General features: G+C 51.8%; 2 protein-coding genes across 4 annotated transcripts in view; one reads left to right on the top strand and one right to left on the bottom strand.

Moving 5' to 3' along the window:
• The window catches only part of TGM4 (transglutaminase 4), a 32298-nt gene extending 25300 nt beyond the window's left edge, over positions 1 to 6998 (top strand). The window contains 7 exon segments of the mRNA XM_012665359.1: positions 415 to 629; positions 3373 to 3484; positions 3487 to 3558; positions 4101 to 4138; positions 4141 to 4275; positions 5395 to 5531; positions 6857 to 6998. Coding sequence (XP_012520813.1) covers positions 415 to 629; positions 3373 to 3484; positions 3487 to 3558; positions 4101 to 4138; positions 4141 to 4275; positions 5395 to 5531; positions 6857 to 6998 — 851 coding nt within the window.
• A 3031-nt stretch (positions 6999 to 10029) lies between these two features.
• Positions 10030 to 26886, bottom strand: part of ZDHHC3 (zinc finger, DHHC-type containing 3) — a 49224-nt gene continuing 32367 nt past the window's right edge. For 2 of the 3 annotated variants that reach the window (XM_012638765.1, XM_012638759.1), the window contains exons 4-7: positions 26697 to 26793; positions 25950 to 26031; positions 22932 to 23062; positions 10030 to 12628 (exon numbers count right to left, since the gene is read on the bottom strand). In XM_012638765.1, the coding sequence (XP_012494219.1) occupies positions 12371 to 12628; positions 22932 to 23062; positions 25950 to 26031; positions 26697 to 26793 (568 nt within the window). In that variant the 3' untranslated portion in view covers positions 10030 to 12370. Of the gene's footprint in view, positions 12629 to 18825; positions 20464 to 22931; positions 23063 to 25949; positions 26032 to 26696; positions 26794 to 26886 lie in introns of those variants that run through there. The other variant, XM_012638773.1, reaches the window with a different exon arrangement.

Raw genomic sequence — 26886 nt, 5'->3', positions numbered from 1 at the left:
CAATGGCCGTATGAGGCGAGTGCTGTTTTCCTTCCCGGTTTTCTAGGAAATGGCGGCACAGAGGGCTAAAGTGATGCGCTCCAGGTCACATGCCTTCAAGATTTGATGCCAGGAGCCAGACCCAGGTTGTATGGCTGTGCTCCACTGGGAACGGGTGTGCTGGGAGGAGTTTAACAGGCAGCGTGACCTCCCATTACTGGACAGAGGCTTCCCTGGCACTCTTCGAGTCAAAGCTGGGCTGTGCCCCTCTTTTCAGAACAGTTGAGGGTGGCCTAGCAGAGGAGTGCCAGGCGCCTGTTGGGCACAGTGTGCTTGCCAGTCCTGCTTGGGTTGGGTTTGTTGCCGCCACTTGGGCTCGGCAGGGTGGGCCAGGGATCCTCCCTGAGAGCCATCCTCCCCGCTTCTCCTCGGGTCCCTTCTGCTGTGGGCCTTCGCCACACCAAGCTCCTGTTCTCAGAGGTGATGGCCACGCGCTCACCTGGCGGGTGGAGTTGGTGAAGTGGTGAGAGGAGTGACACCTAGTCCCAGTGGAGACCACGAGCATCGGGGAAGACATCAGCACCCGGGCGATGGGCCACGAGGGCCAGAATGCCATCACCTGTGAGTACAGGTGCCCAGATGGTGGCCATGTCACTGGGCTCCTTCTAACCCAGCCCCTGAGTCACCAAGACTATGGCAATAGTCAAGATCAGGGGTCAGCAAACCTTTCCTATAAGGGACCCGACAGCGAATGTTTTAGGCTTTGCACATTCTCTGTTGCAGCTACTGTGCTCTGCAGGGGCAGCTCTAGAGCAGCCAGAGACCCACAGGTAAGTGCATGAGTGTGACCGTGTCCCAGTACAATTTCATTGACAAACATAGATGCTGGGCGAGGTTTGGCTCACAGGCCATAGTGTGCTGAGTCCTGGTCAAGATGATAATGATTGGCTGGGCGCGGTGGCTCACGCCTGTAATCCCAGCTCTCTGGGAGGCCGAGGCAGGCGGATTGTTTGAGCTCAGGAGTTCGAGACCAGTCTGAGCAAGAGCGAGACCCCGTCTCTACTAAAATAGAAAGAAATTAATCAGACAACTAAAAATATATAGAAAAAATTAGCCGAGCGTGGTGGTGCATGCCTGTAGTCCCAGCTACTCAGGAGGCTGAATGAGGCAGGAGGATCGCTTGAGCGCAGGAGTGTGGAGTTGCTGTGAGGTGGGCTGACACCATGGCACTCACTCTAGCCAGGGCAACAGAGTGAGACTCTGTCTCAAAAAAAAAAAAAGATGATAATGGTTTAGCCAAAGATAGCTTACGGCGTAAATTAAGAAATACAAGAAAAAAAAGATGGTAGTGATGATAATAAAGATTATGAATCACTACACTGATGTTCTACTATAGCTACCATTTATCACCAACAATGGTAGCTACCATTATCAGCCACTTACTATTAATAATAATTATTACTAATTAGTGGTTATAGTAGCAGCTAATATTTCTTAAGCATTTACTACCTGCCAATCTCAATGCTAAACACATATGTTTCTCACCTCACTCAGTCCTCACAGCAGCCTGTGAGGTTCGTCCTCCAATTCACATTTTAGGGAGGCAGAGTTGGGGCTCAGAGATGCCAAGTTACTTGTCCAAGCTCACACAGCTAACAAGTGGCCAAAGTGGGTTCTGGAGTTAAGTTTCTCTGACTCCTAAGTCCTCGCTTGTCCCATTGCACAATACGGTCTCCAGAGACCCCACAAGCCAGGGACGTCTCTGGAGGCAGGTCTGGCATGGTGGGGGCAGATGGAGCATATGTAGTCAGGCATAGGTGTGTTCCTTGGGTTTCTGGTTCCAATGGGTCATTCGATACGTGGAGGTGCCATTTGTGTGCTTGGGCACACAAAGGGGATGGGGCAGACAATCCTGAGAGGGAAGAGGAGCCAGATTTCAGGGTGAATTCGGGATGGCTGGAGGTTATCCAGGTAGGGATGTCCAGAAGTGGGGTAGATGGAGCCCAAGGGAGGGTGGGCAGGAGGTGAGGAAATGGGGACACAGGTGCCGCCCAGGTGTTTCCTTTGTCCTGAGATGAGCAGCTACTCCTGACATCCTGACCTCGTTCTCCTTAGAGTGGACCCTCTTCTCTCTCCTGCTCATCCTGGCTGGGGTGCTGGAGCTGCCTGTGGAGGGCAGGTCCCCTTCCACATCTGCAGACAGCTGTCCTAGCCCCAGGGCGTCCTCCCTGCCTGAGCCCCCAGTTCCTCTTCCCAGCCTGGCTGCCCTTCAGAGGGTGTTCTGGTTGCTTTTGCATTGGTCTTTCTTCAGGTAGGGCTTTTAGGACTTGTGAGGGGCAAGTAAGACTTGCACCTCTTTTTAAAAATGTCCTAACTGAGGTCTTTGCATTGTTTGACCAGCTGATTCACCTCGCTAAGACTGTCCGTGCTCCCTGGTGCCCAGCAAATTAAATATGGACTTCTCAGCCTGGCCTGCCTGGCCCTGAGAGCAGCCTCCAGCTCCCTTCCTGAGTTTGTCCCCCAGCCGTGCTGCCTGCTGCTCCCAGAAATGGCTGGCTGCTCTCCCTGCCAGACCTCTGCGCACGCTTTCCACACCTGGAGCTCTCTCTCTTGCAATCCCGTCTATCCTCACGCTCCCATTGCTCAGACACTGCAACGTCTGTTCCTGACGTTCCTCGATCTGGTGGGAGCTTTCTGTCCTCTGTGGCGCATTGGCTGTGGCTCCTGTACCAGGTGCCGAGGAAATGACAACTCCATATGGCTTTCTCAAAGGTTCAGAGTCTAGACAGGGACAAACAGATTGGGACGTGAGTCAGAGGAAGTCAGGAAATATTAAGGGCTCATAGATGAGGGTGGCTTTGCTGTGCTCTGGGGTGGCAGATGGCATCAGGAAGCCGGGGCTTTTCCCACCCTTTGCTGCACAGTTACAAGTAGGTCAGTTTGGACCCCTGAGTTCACTGTGAGCTTGTATAGAACCTTCCACGATGTAGACCTGCAGTATATATTTCTTGAATTGAACTGAGTCAAGCAACAGCTACCAGGGTAGCTCAGGACAAAACTGGGGTTCTCCACTCTGCAGTCTCTGTGCGTTCAGAGTGGACGTGGGTGGAGGGCTTTGTAACCAATTTCGGAAATCCCTGTCTCAAGGCTGCTGTCTCTTGAATAAAATCTTATCCCCACCTTTGTCTTGAAAACGGCAAACTTGATTAAAAAATGATTAAGCCAGGAGGAGTCTTCAAAAAAGAAGGCAGAGTGAGGGGAGCTTCAGGGAGGGAGGGATAGGACAGAACAGAGAGGGAGACAACGGCGTCCGCCAGCTGCCGCACCAGTGCCGTCCTCAGGTCTCGGAGGCTCTGCTCATTTCTCCTCATTCTTTTCCTTTCTGTCTCTCAGACTGGATGCTGCCAGGCAGATCCTGTGCTGTTGGGAAACCCTGTCAATTTCACTGCGATTCCCAAAAGGAGGACGGCTTTCCCACAGAATGTCAACATCCTGGGCTCCTTTGACCGCAGATGTACACGGGCAAGAGGGTGGCAAAGCTGTGTGTCCTCAGTAAGAGCACGCAGATCCAAGGTCAGGGCAGCAGAACCAGGGGCAGAAGAGGCCTCAGGCCCCAAGAGGGACCAATGTCTCCGCCATTTGAGATCCCTCTCTTCTCTGTGGACTACATCTACACACTAACAAACTTTGTAAATACAAACATTTATTGATTACCTACCATTTGGTAGTCACAAGAAATCCTGCCGCAGAGGAAACGTGGGCCAAAGAGACCACTGGACCAGGAGCCTGGGTCTGTCACTGAGTTGAAAATCAGGGATGCTGAAAGTATCATGAGAAGTCTTCTATGGTGGCAGCAACTGTGTCTCAGAGGCCCACTCTAGTCAATGGTTGAGGGTGCGCAGGGCATAGTGTTGAGAATAAGCAGGACATCCTGACGGCAAGTCAACTATTAGTTCCATCTGGAGCCCAACGTCTTGTTTTCTCAGCAGAGGACAGGACACGCCCAAGGTTACCCAGTTCAATCCATCCAAAGTTAATCTAACTCGGCGCCTGATGATGAAAATTCATATTGGGGGCCTTTGATAAATGACCACCCCAACCTCTCCCTAGCTCTTTGGCAGTATCAGAAGTGACTCTGACCTTGGACTCCAATAGCTATGCTACACTGGCAGCCTGGCTATGTCCGAAGATGAGCCAGTCATCAAAGATGTCGTCATTGCAGAAATAGTGGAGTCTAAGGAAACAATCGCCTCTGAGGTGTTCATGTGTTTCCAGTAGCCCGAATTCTCTATAAAGGTGAGCGGCCTGCAGGCCAGAAGGGCTCATCCTGCCTGGACCTTGGCCTCACAGTGGAGTAGGCCCCTAAGACCCCTGGGGGTACCTGGTTGGCTTTTTCTTCAGGCCAATTGCATTCCTAAGAAAAACGGCATCTTGCTTTTCCAAACACGTTTCTGGAGAAGTAATACTTCAAGCATTTTTCTTTTTTTAGTTTTTGGCCAACCGAGCTTTAAAATTTTCAATTTTTTGAATGAGTAATACTTGCACCCAGTACGAAATTCTAAAGATGCAAAAGGTACAGTGGAGGGGGCGGGGTCTGGGGAAGAACGTGCAACCAGGGCCCGGGGTGGGGGGCGGGGCGGGGTGGCTTCACGTGCTCTGGCTCTGGAGAAAGGAGGGTGGGGTGCTCCGAAGGAAGAGGAACAGAGCTTGGCTTCAGTTCTGTTTCTTTCTCTGGGCTCTGGGAAGCAACGTGGCTGGGAAGACATAGTGGCATTTTGTGTCTTGCTTGTGAGCTGGGACCCATGTCCAAGGGTGTGAAAGGGAGCCCCAGTAGTGGCAGGGCAGGGGCCCGTGCTTGTACTTGCAGAGCACGTGCGGGTATTTAGCCCTGGAGCTGGGAAGGGGATGCATGGAGAGCCTCCCTCGCAAGCATCCTCTGTTCCAGGGACCCCTCTGGGGAGGCTTCCTTGCACCCGTCCTTCCTGCTGGAGGGCCTTTTGGAAACAGGCTGCAAATGAGGCTGGGCAGTGCCGGAAGGTCTCTAGTTGGTCAAGGGGACCCTGATTAGGGCTGAAGGAGGCCAGGATGTGAGCCAGGCTGGGGCCTCTGGCTGGCATAGGATAATGTATCTTGAATTCCTTAAAACAATGACTGACAAAGCTCAGGCAGTCAGGTTGTATATACATCCATATGATTGTTGGCAACATCAGAAGCTAGGAGAACGACATAGAACAGTGTCTCCCCTGGAGCCTTCAGAGACAGCATGGGCCTGCTGACACCTCCACATTAAATGAATATATCCAGCTTGATAATAACTCATCACTGTGGTTCTATTTCTCTGCTTTAGCTTATCATGAAAACATGTACGTGGCTCATGTGCACCTTCTCTCCCTCGGTCTCGTCCCCATTGTACAGATGCGGAACACAGGCAGAGTTGGCCAGCGACGTATCTGTACTTACATCTTCAGTAATTTCCTGGCCGTGCCTCTGACCAACATCAAGTTCTCCCTGGCATGCCTGGGCATCTCCCCACTGCAGACCTTTGGCCAACGGTAAGTCCACTTGTGCTGTTCTTACACACGAAAATGAAATGAACTTTCTGGACATATGTCTTGCATATGTGTGTAAATGTTTCTGAGATGTGAATTCTCAGCGTGAGACTCTCAAGTCAGAATGTAGATACACTCTGCTAGTGCCAGATTACTTCCAGAAATATTGCATTGATTTATGCTCCACTAGCAGATCTTTTTGATTCTTGCCAGTCTAATGGTGAAGTAATCTCATTGCTTTACTTTGCATCTCTGATTATTTGTGAGACTGAATACTTTTTATTTTTATTGACTATCTCCTGTGAATTGCCCATTCATATCCTTTGTCCATTTTTCTACTGAGTCATTTTATTTTTTGTATTAATGTGTGTAGTCTTTACAAACAGTTGCAAATTGTTTATCACAGTTTGTATTTTTTAAAATACTAAAATGCCTTTTGCCACTGGAACTTCTAATGTAGCCAAATTTGTCAATCTTTTCCCTTATGGATACTGAGTTTCATGTCATTCCAAGAATACAGAAATATTCTCTTATGCTTTTTCTAGAATGTTTGGCTTTATTTACACAATTAGGTATTTATTTGGAATTTAATTTTTTGGGTTTGGAGTGATGTAGAGCTCCAACTTAATCAAATCTATTATTTTCCTAGTACTTCATAACACCACCTTTATTATATTTTTAATTAAAATAATTTTTTCTTTTTTTAAGAGACACGGTCTTGCTCTGTTGCCCAGGCTGGAGTGCAGTGTCACAATCATGGGTCACTGCAGCCTTGAACTCCTGGCCTCAAGCGATCCTCCTGCCTTAGCCTCCCAAGTAGCTGGGACTACAGGCATGAGCCACCATACCTGTCTGCTTTATTATGCTGTTAATTCTCATATATATCTGGATCTCTGGACTCTTTAATTTACTATTTCATTTGTCTTTTTCTATTGCAATGGCATGCCATTTAAATTACTGTAGTCCTACAATATAATATGATTATATCTACATATTACTATGTTTTAGGCAAATGTCTCCTCCTCATTTTTCTTGTCCACAGAACTTTTAGAATTATCTTGTCATAGCATTTAAAACTATTGGGTTTTAGATTGGTACTGCATTGAACTTACTGATTTATTTAGGGGAGAATTGTGCCGAATGACAGCATTGAGTCTCACCATCTAGGAATGTAAGATATTCTCCATTTACTCAAGTCTTCTTTTTCACCTTCGGAAAAGCTTTATTGTTTCCTTCATATATAACTTGCACATTCCTAATTGGGAATTCCAAGGTGTGTCATAGCATCCTCGGCTGATGGCGTGTCTGTATGTCTTTGAATTTTCCAGAATGGTGCAGCCTGGCGAGACCATCCAATCCTAAATAAAATGCACCCCGATGAAAGCTGGAGCCAAGACATTTATCATCAAGTTTAGTTTCAATCAAGTGAAAGAGATTTGTGCTCACAGGATTATTCTTATCACCAGCTAGCGTCTGCCGGATGCTGTGACCCGGAAGCGGGAGTCCCGACGGGCTCTGAGCTTTGGTTGAGCATTTCAGCATTTCCTACTCTGTGCGTAGCTTTCATGTAGTGGAAAATTCCACTGCCAGGGCTCTACCCCATTGTCTTCCCTAAACAGCTATAAACCGCTTGCAACAACTCCTGCTAAGGTGAGATAAGACAGGAGGACATTCCATAGGAACTCTGTACCTGGAACTAAGGTTGCTCCAGACCCTGCCCCCACTAAAGAATGACCTCATTGTAACTATGCCCCACTTCTTCACTCATTAACTGTGCCCCAAGCAAAATGTATAAAAGACTGCTACGTTCTTTATTCAGGGCTCAGAATTTGGGAGGAAAAATCCCCCTCTGAGCCCGCCGGCGTATATAAACCTGTTTTGCCATATTTCTGTGTGCGTCTCGGTCTATTCTTGGTCAATTCTGCTGTAACATTCAGATCATGGGTGATTAGATTTCATTGCTCACCTGAGAGCAGATTCAAGCGCCAGCAGGTGAAAGGTAAGGAGTTCAAAGGCCAATGCAAACCACAGGCAGCCAGACCCACAAGGCCAGGTCCTGTGCTCTCACAGGGTCACCACTTTTACAGCCTGAAATACCCAGCCTAGGCCACGGAGCCCCCACCCCCCAACCCCTTCCTGACTCATGGCCTCAAAAAGCAGGGCCACTGTTGTCTAGATTCAGATCCATAGACAGCCAAAGCCGCAGATTCTCTCCCTGGAGCCACAGGCTACAGGAAACCCAGAACTGCCACCTGCTGGGGCCCTGTAAGAAGCTGCCATCTCTTCAGGTCAGGGAGGGTTCACCAGCCCTGAAGGCACCTGCCAATTGGAGTGTTCTCTCATCATGGCTTGGGCTTGGGCCTGCTGGAAGTGCATCCTGCTCCTCTGTCCCTCCTGAAAGCCACAGTCCCTCCCCTGCTGCTCCACGCCCACCTTCTTTGGCCACCTGACAGGGGACCTAGTCTGAGGAACAACAAGTGGACTGGTGGCTTTCCCTCTGACATCTGCACATACTGAGCCCACCACGGCTGGTCCTGCCCATGGAGTGAGAAGCAGGACTGAGAGCCATCTGACATTGGGTTGTCTTCCGCCTCCTACAACTTCATGTAGCTTGAAACTGTGGCACCTTAAGCCCACTCCACGGCCCCTGTGCTTCTCCAGGTCTAGGTGAGCCTTCGAGGCGCCTTCAGTTCGGGAGGAATTTGGTCTCCCAGGTTTGAGGTCCCTGGCCCCTCTCTGGTGGTGGGTGACCCAGCGGCCCCTCTGACCTGAGCAATGGTGTTGGTGAGTTAAGATCATGATCCTTCAGGGGGACCAATGCAGGAAGGGAAGGAGGGAGAGATGGAGAGTGGCCACAGCCCTTCTGGTGAGGGTACCCTGCCCACTGCAGGGATGCTGAGCAGGTACCCTGCCCCAGGCCGGCCCCTTCCATACTGCCCTTGAACCTTCTCCACTTTGGTACCAGCAGACATTTCACTCTCACCTTCCAACACCGGAAACATCCCGCCTCCTCCAAGCAGCATTCGGAACATGCCCTCCCCAACCTCCACTGGCTGTGTGCTTCCCTTTGCGGGGGTGGCGGGGAGGGGACGGGGACGACTCCACTTGAGAACCCTCTTGGATATGGCTCTTGGGCCAGTCTGTGAATTTGCTGAGCCTGTTGTTTCAATTCTTCCCTCCCCTCAGTTTCAGCCTGCTCAAGCCAAGGAGTAAAATCTCCCCCAGCACCCCTGCCCCAGGCCCACCATCACCCTGGAATGAAGCTGCCTTTGGCTCTGTGGGCCTCATCTCAGGGTGTGGGGAGGTCAGGCCGGCCAGAGAGGATCCTGACTTTGGCTCATCGAGGAGAAGGGTTTAAACAAAGGTTCCCCTTCCTGACCTTTGGGGTAGAGAACATAACCCCAAGGGCACTTCACTGGAAGCCCCTGGCCATGGCTACTGCCTCATCTCACTAGTGCCGGTGACCCTATGAGGCCCCAGGGGGAGCCTGGAGACAGAGCTGGCAGGCCCCACGGGAAGCCACCAGGCCAGGTGACAGGCTCCCCCTCCCTGAGCTCTGCTCTCTCAGCTGGGGCAGGTGTCCTTTCTCAGCAGCCTCAGGCGCCAGCAGGCAGGCCTGGCAGGGGACAGGCCCTGCTTCTCCACGCAGGCTCTGCTGCCTGCCTGCCCCTCCCTCGAGTCTGTGCCAGGGCTATGTCATCCTGGGGAAGAGCCGCCTCCTGTGCCAACAGAGAGCCCTTCTCTGCTAACTGAAGCCCATTCCTTCTTGTTCTGCCTTCCAGAGATTTGCTCACATGATCAATATGCTTTTAATTAAACTCTGACTACTTCGAAATGACTATGTGGTTCCTTGAGTCCTTTTTTCTTTATGCCAACAAGCTTCTTAAAGTACCCCATGCTGGGGGGTGGGGAGCATGTGGTCACATTCTTGACCTTCCCAGGTCAGGGGGCGTCTCTCTGAGGGGTTGGCATCTTTGTTCTGCCTGTTCAGAACGTCAGCCCCTCTCAAAGGCTGTAACCTCAGCTGGACACACCCCAGCAGAGGCACACGTGTAGCCTGAATGAGGGTCATTTTGTGTGTGATTCACAAGCTATTTAGGGGCAGAACACCTGTCCTCCTCCCCCTTTCAGGGCCTCCAAGTCAAAAAACCTCAATCCTAGTCACCCTTGCCCCAAATGCCCACCTCCCTGGCATGCAGTAGGTGTCCAGTAAATGCTTACTGAATGAAAGGTGATTCAATTTCCCTCTGCTGGAAATACCACGAGGGCGGTGACGCACAGAGATGGGTTCAGTCGGTCGCCCGCAGTGCAGTGCCAATCCCGAGAGGCGGCCAGGCCTGCACAACACTCACTTGTCTCCCACACCAGGAAGGGAGGACAGTGGCTCTCCTAGAGGTGCCCTCAAGGTGCCTCCAGAGGAAGGACACTCCCCAAGGCTCTGTACTCGGATCTGCTGAAAACAGGAGACTCTAGCCACTGCGGTTGTGAGCTTTTTATTCAAACAGAGGCAAAGGTTTGCACCCAGCCTCCCTCCCTATCAGTCCTCATCTTGTTTTGACATCAGCTGCAACGCTTTCAGTTTGAGGCTAAGCAGAAGAATGTTATGCTGCCAACAGCTGCCGCGGAGAGAAGGCCACTGTGTCATTGGTGTGGGGGCACAGGGCTCAGGATACTGGACAAGTTATCGCCCACTTGACCCTGGCTGTGGCCCAGTTCAGCACCTCCCAGAACAGGGCGGATGGATGTGGCTGAGGTCTAGCATGGAGGTGGGGTCGGTGGGGAAGCAGGGGCAGGGTCTGCCTATGTGCACGCAAAATGCCTCCCCACCCCAACCTTCCTTTCCGGAGCAACCAATCTGAAAACAGAATTGGGGGTTGGTTAAGTACCTCTGCTTTCAGGCCAAGCTGGCCTCTAGGAAGGGCAGTTTTAACCCCAATGTGCAAGGACATTTCTCAGGGGCCATATGGATTTGCAGACACCTCTGACCTCTGGCCTGGACTCGGCACAGAGGTTGATGTCAGCAAACAGTGACCGGCAAACCCTCTCCCCTATTCCAACTGCTGCCTCCTAGGGGACTGCAGGAGCTGGCACTGCTCGCCTCCTTGCAGTCTCTTTGGTATACAATCCACCGCGCTGGCAGCCCAGGGCTGCTTCCGGGTCAGCAAAACAAATACAGGTCCACACGGTGAGAGGACAGCTCTCCCCCAAAGTGAGTCAACTGCCTCTAGAGCTGACTCGGGCTCCTTCCATTGTCATCACTAAATATTAACGCTGATGTGGACCATAAACGGGGCCCGCAGGTGGGAGTGGAGGCCCTGGCCTTTCTGGTGCTCTGTTGATGCTGGAGTCCTGCCGTCACCCTTCTCGTGGGACACAACTGGAGAGCTCTGAGCATGGCTAGGACAGAGGAGGCTGTGTGAGCACTGGCCCCTCTGAGCAATGCTCCCAGACAGAGGGTCTCTCTGACAGAATCATCGCCCTTCACGGCACGCCCTAGGATGCTATCCCAGAGCTAGGCCACTGCCTGGCTCTCCTTCCTTTCTCAGTGTGCTAAGGCTGTACCTCCAAACACTGACCTTCTTCCCCGTTGAACTGGGGCCACGGCCCCTTTGGGCCAAGACTCATGCCGTTTCGCCTGGAGCTGGAAGAGGGGCCCTCACAGAGACTGGCGTGGGCAGGCTCTGCTCAGTGCCTGTGCCTTCTGTCGACGTCGGCGACATGGAGAATGGGCCAAAGAGAAGAACAGAGACCCATGCTGGGGAGGGGGGGGGAATCCATTTCTTGTACCAAACTGGGATATGAACCCTTCTGTTGCACTTTGTGCAGAAACGACCACCGGGATGGGGTTCAGGAGCACCAGGACCCCTGTCCAGATCTTTGGTAACGTCACAGACTCCCCAGGCTCAACTGGGGTGACTAGGGTCCAGGATATCCCGGCAGAATGTGTGTGTGTCTGTCTGCCTCTGTCTGTCTTCCTGGTTCATCGGTCTGCAGGCCCCGGCCACCACTCATCCTTTCAGAGACAAGATGGGCATCATCTTGAGAAAACTGGCCTGAAACATACAGGCAGGGTTTCTGGTCAGTTCTGCCCATGTGTGCTGTCAGATACCCTCTGAGAGGAAAGTTAAATTAAGTTCTCACGGGGGAGGTTAGCAGTAGCTCTAAATAGATCCTTCTTGTATCCCCACCTGCGAGTGGAAAGATTTTCAGCCCCAGGTGGGATAGCTCCAAGCTGTCTGACTCAGTGAGGATTCCAGTGTCTTTGGAAGAGGAGCTCATTTCTGGTGCCACCATCCTAACTCAGGCTCGTGTCCACGCGGGGCATGTCCCACCTGTGTGTGTACAGCCTTCTCTCAAACCTAGCCTGACCCCTTGAAAGCAGATGTGGCAGCCGCATCTTCCTCCTAATTTCAGTAGGCAGTGGGGGATGCCCTTCCCAGGGCCCCAGTCTTCCCAAGAGAAGACAGGCGTCTCAAGGAAAGCCCGAGGAAAGCCCTTTTTCGCCCCGGGCCGCCCTGGTCAGGCTGCCTTTACTGGGCAGAGCTGTGCAAGCTGCCCTGCCTTGCAGAGTGGCTCCTGGCAACCCTTCTCGGGACAGACTCTTCTTAGTGAACTCAGAGAAAGTCCCCCATCCTCCTCTGCTGTCCCCAGGCCACCCCCCACTCCAGACGTGGCCCAACGTGGAGAGAGGGAGGAGGGGCTCCCAGGGGTGCCGAGGCGAGGGAGGGCCTGGGGGAGGCATTGGGGCGCTGAGTGTCACGCCCACGAGCCCCTTTAGCCAAAGCCCCGCAGGAAGGTCGGCAGGCACGTTTCCGTGTTTGGTTCTCTCCCCACGGCAGCCTCTATTCATCGATCACCTCCACAGAGTCCTCGTCCTTCGTCTCCTCTGACTGCTCCTCCGGCGTCTCAGTGTAGTCGGTGTCTGACAGCGATGCCACCTGCCGCACCAAGTCCTTGTCACTGGGGATCTCTGGCTGACACGGTCTGGAGAAGGGGTTGAACCAGTTCAGGGAGAAGTTCCCACCAAAGGTCTCTTTCACCGACTGCCAGCTGCCCGTGTGCTGCCGGGGCTGATTCTTTCGTTTGAGGCGCTCAATGCCCTGCGGGGAGAACGGGATTGAGGCGTCAGCACGCTGTGGGCTGTGCGCCTCCTGCACACACCCCGGCCCGAGAGCGCACAGCCTGCTGTGGCCCAGGTAGGCCCAGGCCAGGGCTGCGGGAGTGGGTGGGAGCCGCGAGGAGGAGCGCAGCAGCAGGGCCTGCCTCCCACCACCCGCCCTCCCCTTCCTTCCACAGGCACAAGGCCCCTGCAGGCACAAGCTGGGCCACCCATCCGCCGAGACCACTAAAAGCGGTGACCCCTCCTGAAGTCTTCTGGGCCACTCCCCCCAGGGTAGGAGCCGCACACTTAGCATGAAGAAGGCTGGAGGGGTTAAGGGGATAGCATGGGATACAAACAACATGCGAGGTGAAGCAGCAGACGCAGGTACGGCCAGTGCCAACATGCAGCAGGCAGCTGGAGGGCGCACAGGGTCATCGTGGGGACGTGAGGGCCGGGGTCAGGCCTGCTCATGCAGTGGACACACCCTGAGGCCTCTCCCAAGCTGCCCACTCACCTGCCTCTGGATGTCGGCTGTGACTCAGAGAGAGGGTGTTGGAGGCGGGGAGAAGCCCACAGGAGTTAATGCACAGCCAGGCCATCTCTCCAGGCCCGCAACACCCTCCTCAGAGGCTTTCGACCCCAGCGGGGCCGCTGCTTTCTCCATCTCTTCTGGAAGCCAAGGGAATTTGCTGTGGGTTTGCTGGACATGGGCACTGCTCTTCCACATCACTCAATAGCACCTCAGAAAGATCTCTGTGTACCTAATTCTAGGTTTCCTTTTCCACACAAGATCCTTTGTACAAGGATCCTTTGTACAACTGGTACAATCCTTTGTTACGCAGAAAGAGAAACCGAGGCACACACGGTCTGAGATCTGACCACACCCTAGGCCAGTTCTTCTCCAGCACTCTTTCTCCCCACACCGTCTCAGAGATTTAAGTTTCTTGACTTTCGAAAAAACTCTAAATTAAAGAATCTGATCTCAAAGTATCTCCTCATAAGATACTCATGATCACACAGGGAAAGACAGTACGTTTATAGTAGGGAAGCTCGGCAGCTATCACCTTCACCCAGCGATCAAAGCTAACATCACGAATAACGACACCCATCAACGTCACGTGCCTCCCGATGCGGTGCAGCGAGGACACACGTCACCGCAGCGGTACTCCTGCCCCAGACACAAAACCTCAGTCTGATCATGAGAAAACATCTGACAAACACAAACTGAAGGAGAGAATACGGGCCTGTAATCTCAAAGGGTCTAAGTCTGATGAAAATGTTTTGGAACCAGATGGACATGTTGGTTGCACAACATTGTGAGCGTACTAAATGTATACTTTACAATGGTTCATTTTCTGTTATATGATTTCAACTCAATTTAAAAGGAAGGTCAGGGTCATGAAAGACAAAGGAAGACTGAGGAACTGTCACAAACTGGAAGACACTAAGAAGACATGACCACTGATGCAATGTGGCATCCTGGGACAGAAAAGGACATTCGTGGGACAACTGCAGAGACTTTAATAAGGTATATAGATTAGTTAGTAATGTTGTGTCAGTAAATTTCCACGTTTTTCTAATATTTGCATTATGGTTGCATAAAATGTTTACCTTTGGTGAGACGGATTGAGGGGCATATGGGTACTCTTTGTACTGTTTTTGCCACTTTTTTGTAAGTCTGAAATTATTTCACAATAGAAAGTTAAAAAATAAAAAATAATCTGCGACACAAAGATTTATACAGTACAAACTCGAACGCTGAATTACAGTAATGAAAAGTTGGAAACAACCGAAATGTCCAGTAACAATGGCTAAATAATTCAACAAAGCGGAATGTTATGCAGCTATAACAAATGGCGTCAACACAGTTTTACGTGACATCGGGACACCTGTCTGTGTGGTTACCTTTGGGGATGGAATTTTAGATAATTTGTTTCTTTCTGTAAACTTCTTACATGGTCCAAGTTTTCACCAATGAGCAGGTGTTACATTTGTAATCAGAACAGAAAAAGCTCTTTCAGAAAATGGGCCTTGTTGACAGTCTTGAGGGACCCTCCTGTGGGTCATGAGCGTGAGACGCCATGTTGCGCCCTGGCTGCCTCTCGCCAGGCCTCCCTTCTTAGCAGAAGCAGCAGTGACCCACCGAGGTGACTTGCTGTGGGGAGCCTGTGTTCCCTTCCTGGGTGATCATCTGCGGGCCGTCGAGAAGGATCCTTTAGCTTGACTGCATGAGAGCTGGGACACCGCGTGGCACACCAGGCTACAGAGGAGACACCCAGAAGTGATCGGCTGTATCCACACTGACTTGGACTTACTCAAAGTCTTTAGGGCTCCTTGTGAGGAGGTGGGCACTAGTACTGACACTTGGCAGATGGGGAAATAAGGTTCCAAGAGGCCATGACAGTGGCCAAAGCTCATCTGGCTGGTTATGCAGAACTGGGACTAGAAGTAGCGTTTTCTCTCTGCCCAATGTGTTTCCAATTCTACTGCAAACTCCCACTCGGCCTGTGCTGAGCTCAAGGTCGGAGAAAAGCCGTGGAGGGGAATGAAAGCAAGAGCCCGCAGGATTACTGTTTCCCATTCATGTGGCATGCTCCCAGATGATCATGCTTGGATTACACTCAAAAGTAGCAAGTATACACAGTACTTTTATGATACGTTGAGCTCTTCAACGAGGTCATAAAAGTATTCCAGACAGAAACCGGCCTGCCCACCAAATTTCCTCAGTAGTTAAGTGGACAAACATTCAAGGAGTGTCGACTTTGAGTTTCGAAAGGAGAAAATATTCCAAATGAATCTGATGTATAAAAAGGGCCCAAGGGCTGCTTTTTCCTGGCAGAACTCAATTTTGAGCTCTATGTGGATTTAAAAGTGTCTCGAAGGCAAAGTTTTTAAGCTCGAGGTTTGCAGAGGAGCAGTAATACCCACTTTAGGCTCAAGGGAACAAAAGTGGCTGATTCCTGGTGAGCAGGCAATGTTTACACCAGCACCTCTTGCAGGGTGTGTGTGACTTGGGGCCTTTTGGCCCAAGTCCGTCTGGGTAACACATGAACTATGATCTGTGAACAAACCCACCAACACCCCAGAATGAATGTATGAGGACTAAGGCTCCTGAGGGAGGCAGATGCCCGGGTACGGGCTCTGCACAGAGGCAGCTGGGACCCACAGAGCAAGAGGAGGCTGCCTCTCTGCTCCCTCCGTCCTCAGACGTAGTCAGAGCCCACACAAATGTGCCTCTTCGTAGCTGGCCAGATAACAGTCTTCCTTCTTCAGTGGTTTCACACTTTTACACTGTTAACCCACAATAGGAAATATTTTTCTGTTGCAATCCAGAACATATGTATACACACATGCCCCCAAAGTTTCATGAAATAATACTTATCCTATGATGTGTAACGCAGGTGAAAGATTTCTTTTAAAACATGTTGGTTGCAAGCCATGAACAGCTGTGGCCCAAGGTTTGAAAAAGCACAGCTCTAACACAACTAAAGCCATACCACGGCAGACACTATACATTATGTTCGTTACCGTCATTTAATCCTCATGTCAACCTCGTGATTTGGATAATCATCCCCATTTTACAGATGAGACAACTGAGGCTTAAGGAAGTTACTGTCCAAAGTCATACCTTGGTAGCAGGTGTGGTACTAAGCACCCAAGCAGGGATTTGAACCAAAGACTATTATCACCTCAGTTGCAGAAATTCAGGGCGTCCTTTAGGTCCATGCTAAAGCACATGCCTTCCGCCAGAAGGTTTCTGGCAAACACTCCTCTGCAGTGCTTGCCACTATTCCCTGGGTCAGCTTCAGCAGCTCTGCCGGTGTGCACACCCGTGAGGCTGGCGCCGGCTCCCTCAGGGCCACTCTCTGCTTTGTGACGGCAAGCATGCTGCTCAAGTCAGCAAGGGTTTTTTTCTTGAGGGAGAAAGTGGGGAAAAGAAGGCTTCAATTTGAGAGTAGATTGGTCAGTGGCTTGTTTCTGTTTCACTAATAATTCTTTATCTCCTGGGAGGTGATTCTCAGGTCAGGGATGTATTTAAAGAAGCAGCCACATGGGTGTTGAGGCCCAGACGGAAAGCAAAGGCCAGGACATTGCAGGTGCCTGGGCTCGTCTAACGCTGCTGGCTCTAGATTACTTTCCCCAGCCACCACTTCCATCTGGTGGTCTCCTGGTGCTACTTTCTCTCCCCCTTCTGGGCTGGTTCTTCATCCAAAGGGGTCTGTGGTCCAGAGATAGGCTGCACTGATGAGATGCACAGGGAGTGCTGGGCAGACCAATCATTTGGCTCCACTTCAACAGACCTTCAGTGTTTTCTCGGCATTCATTTGGTGGGGAGGCTGCAGGTCATGAGGGAAGAAGGGCTCAGTGGCTTCACAGTGCTGGGAGCAGCTGCCCGTTGCACAGTCGGCACACCAGACCGTGTCCCATGCCAAGTCCAGCAGCACACAGGACCCACACCTTCAGCAGGCATCAGGGATCATCTGAAGGGGGATTCTCAAACTGGAGTGTGCAGCAGAATGACCTGGAAGGCTGTTAAAACCCAGACTACTGGGCCTGACTCTCAGTGTCTGGTTCAGCAGGCCTGGAGTGGCCTGAGAATGTGCATCTCTAACAAGTTTCCAGGTGCTGCTGCTGGTCCAGGAACCACGAGATCCTTGAGAGGGAGTCTAGCAAAATCTTTCTCTCTCCACGTTTCTTTGATATTTAAGGGCCCCTTCTAGGGTGGGACCCCTGTCCTCTACTGACTGGCTCACGCTTTCAGCTGATGCACTGCAAGTTTTGAAATAAGAGAAAGTTAAAACCCATTATTCTGGCTGGAGAGCCCAGCCCAGCCTCCCAGAGATGAGTTTCTGTGTGATGCCAACCTCACGTAGGTGTTTAATATTTGTTAATTTACCTCATCAGAAAGGTTTCTGTGTCAGGATGGTGGATTTTAACTAAGCAGCCTAACCAGATGAACAAAAGCTGATAGTACTTTGGGCTCTTTTAAGAAGGAAGTATGGTATTACAAAAACAAAATGGTATGACCAAAAGGAGACTTGGCATGTGCATTTCTACCCAAATGCACTTTGTGTACACGATGTCACCAAGCCCATGCAAATATGCATCGATTTGTTTGCACCTAAGCCTTTTGCATGTTTGGGCTGGTTGCTATAACACAAATCTGAAGTTGACAGCCATAAAGAAACCTGGGGATCCCCTAGTCCAACCCGCCACATCTGTATTTTTCATTTCCACTCCCCAGAGCCCACATTCTGAAAGACTGGCCACTACTGGTTCATTTTCCCATGAGTGTACCATTCAGGGCTATCAGAACGCTGGTGCCCAAGTAAAAAGCCAGGGTTGCCTTTGTGTCAAGAGATGTCCTTTTTCATCACATCTAGAAATACTGAGGAGAGCTCAGGGATGCCTTTTCTGCCTGTGTGGACAAATGACAGCCACACTCCTCGGCCATTGTGCTCTCAGCAACGAGGCGGGGTCAGAGCTGCAGCACCGCGTCCCCCGGGCTCTGTCCTGAGGGCCTGATCCTGCTGAACTGCTCTAGAGTCATTGAACACAGCCATGCTTCTTTCATACACCCAAGTGAACTGCAAATTTTAAAAAAGGCGTGTGGAGAACAAACGCTATAAATTAGATCTAAAACTGCATTTTTAAAAACAGTGTAGGATCTCAGCCTTGATTCTATAGCACGAATAGAGCAGCAGAGGCAAGTCAAAGTTCATTTGGAAAGATCGCAGAGTTCTTTGCTTAAACGTGGTCTTTCTCAGCTCTCATCACTTAACACCAGAGGCAAGAGTGCCACAGAGCAACGGACCAGAATGGTGTGTGGAGGTTTTCAGCAATTTCCTGTGGCTCGACTTTGCTTTCTGCTGGGTGGGCAGAGGAAAATGGGTCTCCTCCAGCCTCCCATTCCAGGAGCAAACTCTGCAGACTTGATTTTTCCTGTAGCAACTGAGAGCCCAACACCACCAAGGAATCGATTCAGGCTGCAGAAAGCCCAAGGAGAGAGGCCTGGCGGGGCAAATTTGTCTAAGAGAGACACCACAGACATCCTTTAAAAACTACGAGATATAAAAGCCTCGTTCAAGAGGGAGCAATGAAACAAACACTCACTCAGAGAAAACTCAAGTAGACTGTGGACATCCTGCGCTCCCCTAAGGGTAACATCGCAAGAGACGAGAGCTAAATCAGAACAGGTTTTGGAAAAATTTTATTGCATTTTGTTTCCATGTGGAAGCACTGACAGAATTGAAAAGAGGCAGCATGTTCCACTTACTTTTCTGAAAATCACATGGCTAGATTAACTTTCTCCCTACCCAGGACCGGATTGAATAAACCTTATCCCCCACTCCCACCCCAAGCAAAAGCTAAAAAAGGGGGTTTATGGCAATTGTTCAAAAGATAATCAATGTGTGAGAACTCACGGATGGTCAGTATTGGGATTTGTTATCTTTGCGTTTGGAGGGCATCCCTGCCTCCCACCTCTCCCCACTGTCTCCACCACCTCCTTCAAAGACCAGCGCGGGAAGTGCCCCCAGGTGGAGAGCCTACCCAGCTCGGTGCCCCAGGCTCAGGTGTATCTGCCAATTCCAGTGACTGGCGGGGCTGTAATGTTGCCCCAGCATCACGGTCAGCCCGATGCCAGGAGAACAGCCTCTCAGGTTAAAACACAGATTAAGACACAGGTACGTGTGTACGTTTATAAGTCTTAAATATCAGAAAGTGACTCCACTTCAGGGGGTTACAAACTGAGGAGAATGGGTAGACCGCAGGGCTGTACGTGTTGGGCATGGGTGCCTGTTGCCCTCGGAATTAACACTGCTTGATTGACATCTTGCTGGGCAAGGGAGGTGGGTGGTAAGAGGAACTAGATGTAACAAAGGAAAATGTAGCTTGCCTGAAATTGCATAATTTTTTTCCTCTTTTGATTGTATAAGGCATTTTAAACTGGAAAAACTCCTTTCCTTCACACACTTCCAAATAATCAGATGGAATATAATTGCTGATTCCGAATACAAATAAGACCCCTTTCATCTCTCTCCCAATACCCCAAAAGTCATTCTACACACTTCAAACCCATAAAGTACAAGGCAGGCAACCAATTTTGTGAATTGGGAGGCAAACTGTGTCCATTTGGGGGCTGAGGCCACTGTGCCAAGTGCCCTTCTGAAGGCTCCTGCCCTGATCCTGCCCCTCTCGGGCCTCAAGGGGTAAGCATCCATCTTCGGTGAGGTTTTAAGTCCCTTCCGGGGACCCGCCATACCTCCTGGCTTTCCTACGCATCCCCCACCAGGCGTCTGGACTGGTCCATCCACGCACAGCGTCCCGTCTCAGTTAGTAGAAGTGGGCACAGCCAGGAGACAATGCCCTCCACGTTAGTCATGCCAGACAGACAGCAGAGAGGAAACCAGAGGCCAGAGAAGTGATTTTAAAAGAGGGGGGAAAAAAAAAGAGCAGCTTCGATCACCAAAAAAATCGAAAGGATGATTTTGAAAAAATAAAACATGGGGAACTTTTTTTTTTTCTCTGCAATGCTCAGCCATTTTACTTGAGACATAAAAAAAAGTTTTAAGAGTAGTTATTTTGCTTTTTCGGTTAACACTCATGTGAACGGACCGGACGGTAGTGCTGTGATGTGGTTTGGGTCTGAGTGGCAATGCTGGTCAGGGTCCTTCAGACCACATACTGGTACGGGTCTGCCTTCCCTTGGTCTGGCGTGGCAAAGGGGCTGGCCCAGCCTAGAGAGAAGGGGTGGCCAAAAACGGCTTTCATGTTCATCCATTTTGTTTTTTTAGCCCATCTTCTCTCTTCCTTTTTCAATTGTTCTATGCCCTGAAAACAAGAACAATCATACTTTCAGTCAAGCACTTCATTGCTGTGGTTTCTGGGGAGGGACGGGCATAGCTTGAGGTGAATGGAGTACATGCTTCCTTTGTAAAGCAATAAGGCTAGCTACATAATGCATCTTTCTCTTTTCCTCATAAAAAGTATTACTAAAAAAAATTATACTTTTGTTGGTGGGCACACCTTTACCCATTTTCCTCCAAGAAAGGAGGGGAAAACGAGCAAAATTAGCAGGTGCTTAAGCCATTGTTCCTGATTATGCCGATCCGGTGTGTTTAAGTCAAGGAGCACGTCTTATCCAGGTTTGGGTCCTCCCTGGGCTCTGCAGAGGGGCTTCTAGGAACCCTCGAGCCGGGCTGCGCATGGGCTGCTGCCAAGGCTTTGCGTGACAAGCCCCAGAGCTGGTGGGAGCTCATGATCGTGACAACCAACAACAGCCGATATTTTGGGATAGGTTCCTAGGAAGTCTGAAGCTACCATGACCAATTTGCAGACAAAAAAAAGTAACAAATCAAATGACTGCTCTGGCGCTTTGAGTCTCGCCAGCCTGGGGGATCGGGAAGCACCCGGCTTAGTGGGGCTGACGAGACACAAACTGAGGAGGTCGAGCGGGAGTGAGAGACCACGGGTGAGGGGAGAAGTCACCACAGAGGAGGAAGGAAAGGGATTAGTATAGGTTAGAGGGCGGCACGGCCAGGCCAGGCAGCCTTGGTCACGGCGAAGGCCTCCTGGTGCTGCTCTGGGGAGAAGCGTGGCAGAGACCAGCGCTGCAGCTGTGGCATGGCCGGTGCCCGCCCCCGCCCCCCCGCTACGTCTCACAGGGCAAAATGGGGGTTGCGAGAAGCTGCCTACTCCCTTTTTCCTTCTTCAGATGGAGCTGGTCAGCTGCCAGAGGGGCTGACCAAAGGGCAGGACCTGAGAATGGGACCCCTGCTCAGAGGGACAAGAGGGAAGCAGCCTGGCAGGAGCTTGGCCAGGCGTCTGTCTGCTGTGGTCTCTGGTGAGGTAGGGACCTGGAGGCACAGCCCAGGGAACTGGGAAGGATCCAGGGCAAGGGGAAGACACCCTTTCCCAGGGGCTGCCTGGCCCGTTGTTCCTTTCTCCTTTCCTTTCCAACATAATCCCTTCTGGAATGGCCTGGACAGGGAAGAAAACTAGGACCTGTGCTGTGAGAGTTTGCCTTCTGGCTCCCCCAGACCACGGCCTGTGTGGCCCGGCAGCATCCAGCAGCAGGCGGGGCCTGACGGTCACCTCTGGGTCCCTTGCAAGTCTTACACAGAGAAGTTGGTCACATTTACTTGCTTGGAGACACGGCTGGATCTACACCACTGGCTACAATTTTTATGAGAACTCTTTTGCAATGATATTATTTCTCATAAAAGAAAAAAAGTTGCTGAAAGCCCCCTAACCTTCTAAACCATCAGGAATCCTCACAGATCCAAATAATGGCACTGTGTCAGTCGGCAGCACTGCCCCTTCTCTTCCCTGCACACCGCCTTGCTGCACCCACAGGGGAGGGGAGCCCAGCACGGCGGTAAGGACTGTCTTCCTGCAAGCCTCCAGCCAGCGCTGACAAAGGCCCTGCCCAGAGCCCCTACACCACTATTGCGGGCTGCCACTGAGGGGGCTCCAGGACGCCAGAAGTGGTATGAGAATGGACCTGCCACCGCATGACTCTCCTCACACCTGGAGCTAAGTGCCGCCTCTTCTTCCCAGAGCCCCCTATCTGGACCCTGAAGCCAAGAAAGGAAGAAATGCACACATTGCAGCCTTGGAGTGACCGCCTTGAGGCTTCCAGACTCCTTAAGAAGGTCAGGAGGTGGTTGCAGGGGAACCAGGCGAGTGGCTTCGGTCTAGCCAAGCCAGCAGCTTCAAAGCTCCCAGAGGAGCTGTGGGCAGGGTGGGAGGTGGTAGAGGGGTGGGAAGAAGGCAGATGAGAGCCAGGGCCGAACCAAGCAGAGATGACCCGGAGGCCAGGCAGGAGCCTGCTGCCCTGCGGCGGAGGGCAGACCTGTCTCCTCACTCAGCCTCAGGATGCTGTCACGGCATCACCACCTATGAAAAGCTGACCCTGCTGGCCCAGCTGGATTAGGGCACCCTGTTGCCCACTGTATCACCAAGCCTGTGGCCCCCAGATGGGAAGGGTGGCCCCAGTGCCCAGTGGAGTGCCCAACACAGAGCAGTGTGTAAGGAGGGACCATCACAGGGGATGGAGGGAATCGTGACAAAGGCAGCCTTTCAGTCAAGGCTGCTGGGCCCATTCCTGGCATGAACTGCTGTGGCTGCCCCAGGACTGGAGGGAAGACTTGTTTGTGCATGAAGAAGACCCAAGTGTCACTGCAAAGGAAGGAACTGTGCCCTGCACCTGGGGGGGCCTGAGCAGCCCTCTCAGCAACACCGTCCGTGGTCCTCCCCGGCCCTAGCTGCAGAGGTGGTGGGCAGGGCTGCCCGCTTACCGTCTCATCCGTGCAGATGGAGTGCACCTGGGTCCCAAACATCACTGATGTGAAGATGAGGAAGAGCAGCCCCTCAAAGCACAGCAGGATGAGGAGGATCACCGTGGTGGGTGGCGAGAAGGAGCTGCACTCTGAAAGAGAAGGAACATGCGGGGCTTGGGGCTGCCACCCGCTGCCCCAGCTCGCTGCCCCCCTGGGCTCCCACTCTGCCTCCAGGCCCCCAGGTGGGGATCATCCTGCCCCGCCCCTGGCTCCCACTCCCTCGGGGAGGCCTCCTGAGCAGGCCAGGCCCCAGCCACTTCCCTGTCCCTAACACAAATCATTCCTTGCTCACTGTCCCCGGTGCCAAGGACAGTGCCCGGCACACGGAAGGACTTGGGAAGGACTCTTTACTGAACCACGAAGGCATGATGACACCACAGGAACCCTCCTCCTCTCCTCGGAGAGCGCGATGCGGTACGCGGGTGGAGATGTCTGTGCAGGCTGCGCTCACAGGGGCTTTCTGGGCATTCCTACGCGAGGCGCCGCCCTCCCTGCGCCTCCATCTGCTCACAGGCGAGAGGGAAGGGCAGGTGTGGAGGATCATTGGTGGCTGTGGGATTTGAAGCTTGGCGGAGGGCAATCTCACTGCTCGTGTTCAGCCCTGACCAGAGTGAGTAATGCCTTCTTCGGGGACATCTGTATCACTGAGACCCCTTAGTCCCGAAGGCTGGGAGTCGACTGAAGAGACGGAGCAGGTGCTTTCACTGTCCTGCTCCCTTCCCATGAGCCCACCCTAATCTGGCATGTGACCTGAGGCAAGTCTGCACCCTCTCCAGGCCTCCACCTCCTCCAATGTAAAGCAGTGAGTTTTGACTAGAGGTGTGATTTGATTTTAAGCAGTAGAATCCTTTGTCTAACAAAGTCTACGTCAGAAACCCAGCCCGTGGAAGCAAGTAGAGGTGCTGTGGAGAGGGTAGGAGTGAGCAGAGAGGGGAGCCCTGGAAGATGTGGACCTCACCTGGGCAGAGGCTAGGCCCCTTGGTCAGCACCCTTTACCCAAGGACTCTTGCCCTCGAGTGTAGCTGCTGGGCTGGGCGAGCTGGGGTTGTCTGTTTCTCCTGCTCCAGTGCTCAGGCCAGTATCCCTGGCTGGGGAGGTCAGATCCTGGAGGGCAGAGTCGGGCTTCTGGCTTTGGGAATTCAGGGAGTAAGCGCCCCCTCGGAGCTGCCCTGCTGGCTCCCTCACAGGAGTGGCAGGAGGGGCACGGGAGGTCAAATGTGAGCACCATATGGGTGGTAGGGTAAGAAGCATCTAATCTAAAATGCTTTTGTCTCCTCAGGTTTCCCTGGGAACCTGGTTCCTTGCTGGGCAGGGTTTAGTCAGGGTGGCCTACCAGCCTGATGGGCGGGTTCTGGGTGGCCGCAAGTATGGCAGCTGCTGCCTGGCCTTGGGCTGCGCACAGTGCTGGGAAGAACTAAGGCTCCGCAGTCTGGCAGACAGGGCAGGGCATGAATCCTGGCACCAACTCCTGATCACGAGCTCTAACGATGATGGCCCCACGAATAGTCTGCTCCTGCCTGTGCCTTCCCAGCCTAACTGCCATAGGAGCTGGGTGCCTGAAACGGACTCTATAAGGAATCTTGACTGAAGACAATCAAGAGCGTGGCTGGGAGGACCCTGGCCATTGGCGCCAGCCAGACAGGGCTGGAAACCTTGCTCTACACCCAGGCTTGAATTGCAGCCCTCTTCTTAGCTGTGTCATCTCAACCTCTGTGAGCCCCAGCTTTTGTCAAATGCAAAGTGGGGAGCGCTTTCCTACTCTGCAGGCTTGTAATAAGAGCAAAACAAAGCCGTGCTCAAAAAGCCCTTTGTGCCATGCCTGCCTCCTAGTAGGTGTTAATAAAATGATCCCCGCTAGCACCACTCCAAAGACAGGGACACTGTGCCTCACTGACAGTCTGTGTTACTCCCATCACCGGCCAAGTCTGTTAACCTAATGATAGGTGGGAGGTATTTGGGATGGTAGACTGTACTTGCTGGACTCCCCCATGAAGTGGCCAAGGCCGCATGTGGAGTTGAGCTGGTTCCCCAGGGCCTGAATGTACTTTCAGGATGTTCACAAGCCATCAGGAACTTTCTGCTGGCTCACCCAGCTATTTAGAGTGGTCAGTTCTGCAGATACCCACTTGCCCCGCCCTCCTCTCCTCTCCCCACTGTCCACTAGCTTGATTCCCCTCACTCTGACTTATGCCGGAACTATGGCAAGAAAATGCTGAAGTCAGTATGTATAGGAAGAGCAACAGTTCTAAAGATGGTGAAAAGAAAAAGGGGACCCTTTGAGGAAATGCGATGGTCCTTACTCGATGTTTGTCTCACAGATTGTGAGTACGGAAGATCTAGCCCAGCAGGCGGCCTCTTATTTCTTTTCCTCCAGCATCTATTTTTTTCCTTCAGGATTTGTGTAATCTTCTGGTTCGAGTTCCTTCCTCAGCATTTGCATATTTAAATGAGATACTTCTAAAAAGAATGAATTTGTCTACAATCTTAATGTAAATTAATGACTATCAATGTAAGCTATGAGCAAGGGTTAAAAAACTACCACCACAAAAACCAAATTAACAAAAAAACTCCATGTCCTAGCCAGAAAGTTAAAAATGGATCTCTGCAAGATTGGGAAAAAAAATGACCTCTGGTTAAAGTGCCCAGCTTAAAAACACAGAAGCAAAAGGTCTCTCCCAGCACGGCTCTCCCTCGTCGGAACTTGCCTCTGTGCCTGTGTGGGCCTTGCACTGTCCCTGGGCACTCAGTCCAGACTTACTACTGTACCTGTCGAACTGACTTTAAGGGACTATGTTTTTCATGAGGAGAGATTTGGGCCTCTGCTGTTCCTTTCCTGTTCAGTCCACAGGCTTGCAGGAGATCTAACAAAATGAGGTTGGCCCCTGGCACCATGAAGGAAGCCAAGAGCCTCCCTGCCCCCAGCTTGGGTCACACACCCACCCTGGAGCAGGGAGGGAAGCCCTGGCACATACTCACTTGTCCAATCTTCTTCAAAGCAATGCAGGAAGTGGAATCCCACCATGATGAGGGCGTGCAAGGAAATGAGAGCTATGTACATCTGAAACAGGAAAGCAGGGCAGATACCATTGTTGTGAGAACCCTCTGACCTAACAAGCTCCTGGGGCAGGGGCTCTCAGAACCTCCCACTCAGGAATATTGGTCAGGCTGAGGCCTGACCAGGAGGGGGCCAGAGCAGCGCCTGGTGATTCCCCCGAGGGTCCCTGCCCCTCAGCCCTGGGTCTGAGGTGAGCAGCCATGGGTGGGAGGGTATGGAACCAGACCAGAAACAAAGCCCAGTCACTAGGCAGTCTGGGCTGCCTGGGGCTCCAGACATGTTGCTTCTTGAAAAGTCAGGGTGCTTGCTGACTGCCAACGGCCCCTCCAGTCCTCGTGCTAAATAGACTCCACCTATTGGCAATGCAGGATTGGAGGTCATCATCAAAACTACCTTCTTGAGCCACTTAGGTCCAACACTTGGGATAGGAACCCAGAACATAGCCTTTGCTCATAGCTAATCAACTTGAATCAATTTGCTCAAGTGAAGTGCTTAGGAACGGGCACTTTGTTGAGCCAAGGAGATCTTTGGCAGGAAGGTGGAGGTCTACGGGGCCAGGCAGTACTCTGAACAGCAGCAAAGAACATCATCAATGCTGAGAATTTTCAAAGGAACAAAGTGCTCCATTGCTTCACCAAGGGCAAGGCAGAATTCGGAAGCTGACTTACTGTAAACAGGACGAAGTACTTCTGGTTGTTCTCGCCGACACAGTTATTGACCCAGGGACAGTGGTGGTCCATCTTGCGAATGCACCGCTTACAAACACTGAAACAACCCACAAGTCAGACCTTTAGGGTGTCCTTACAGTGTTGGGAGGGCCCCCAGGGAACACACGACCCACAGCTCCAGCTGCACTCC

The sequence above is a fragment of the Propithecus coquereli genome, unplaced genomic scaffold, assembly GCF_000956105.1.
Source record: "Propithecus coquereli isolate 6110/MARCELLA unplaced genomic scaffold, Pcoq_1.0 Scaffold1, whole genome shotgun sequence".
Taxonomy (NCBI): Eukaryota; Metazoa; Chordata; class Mammalia; order Primates; family Indriidae; genus Propithecus; species Propithecus coquereli.
This window is presented reverse-complemented; position numbering and strand designations above follow the sequence as displayed.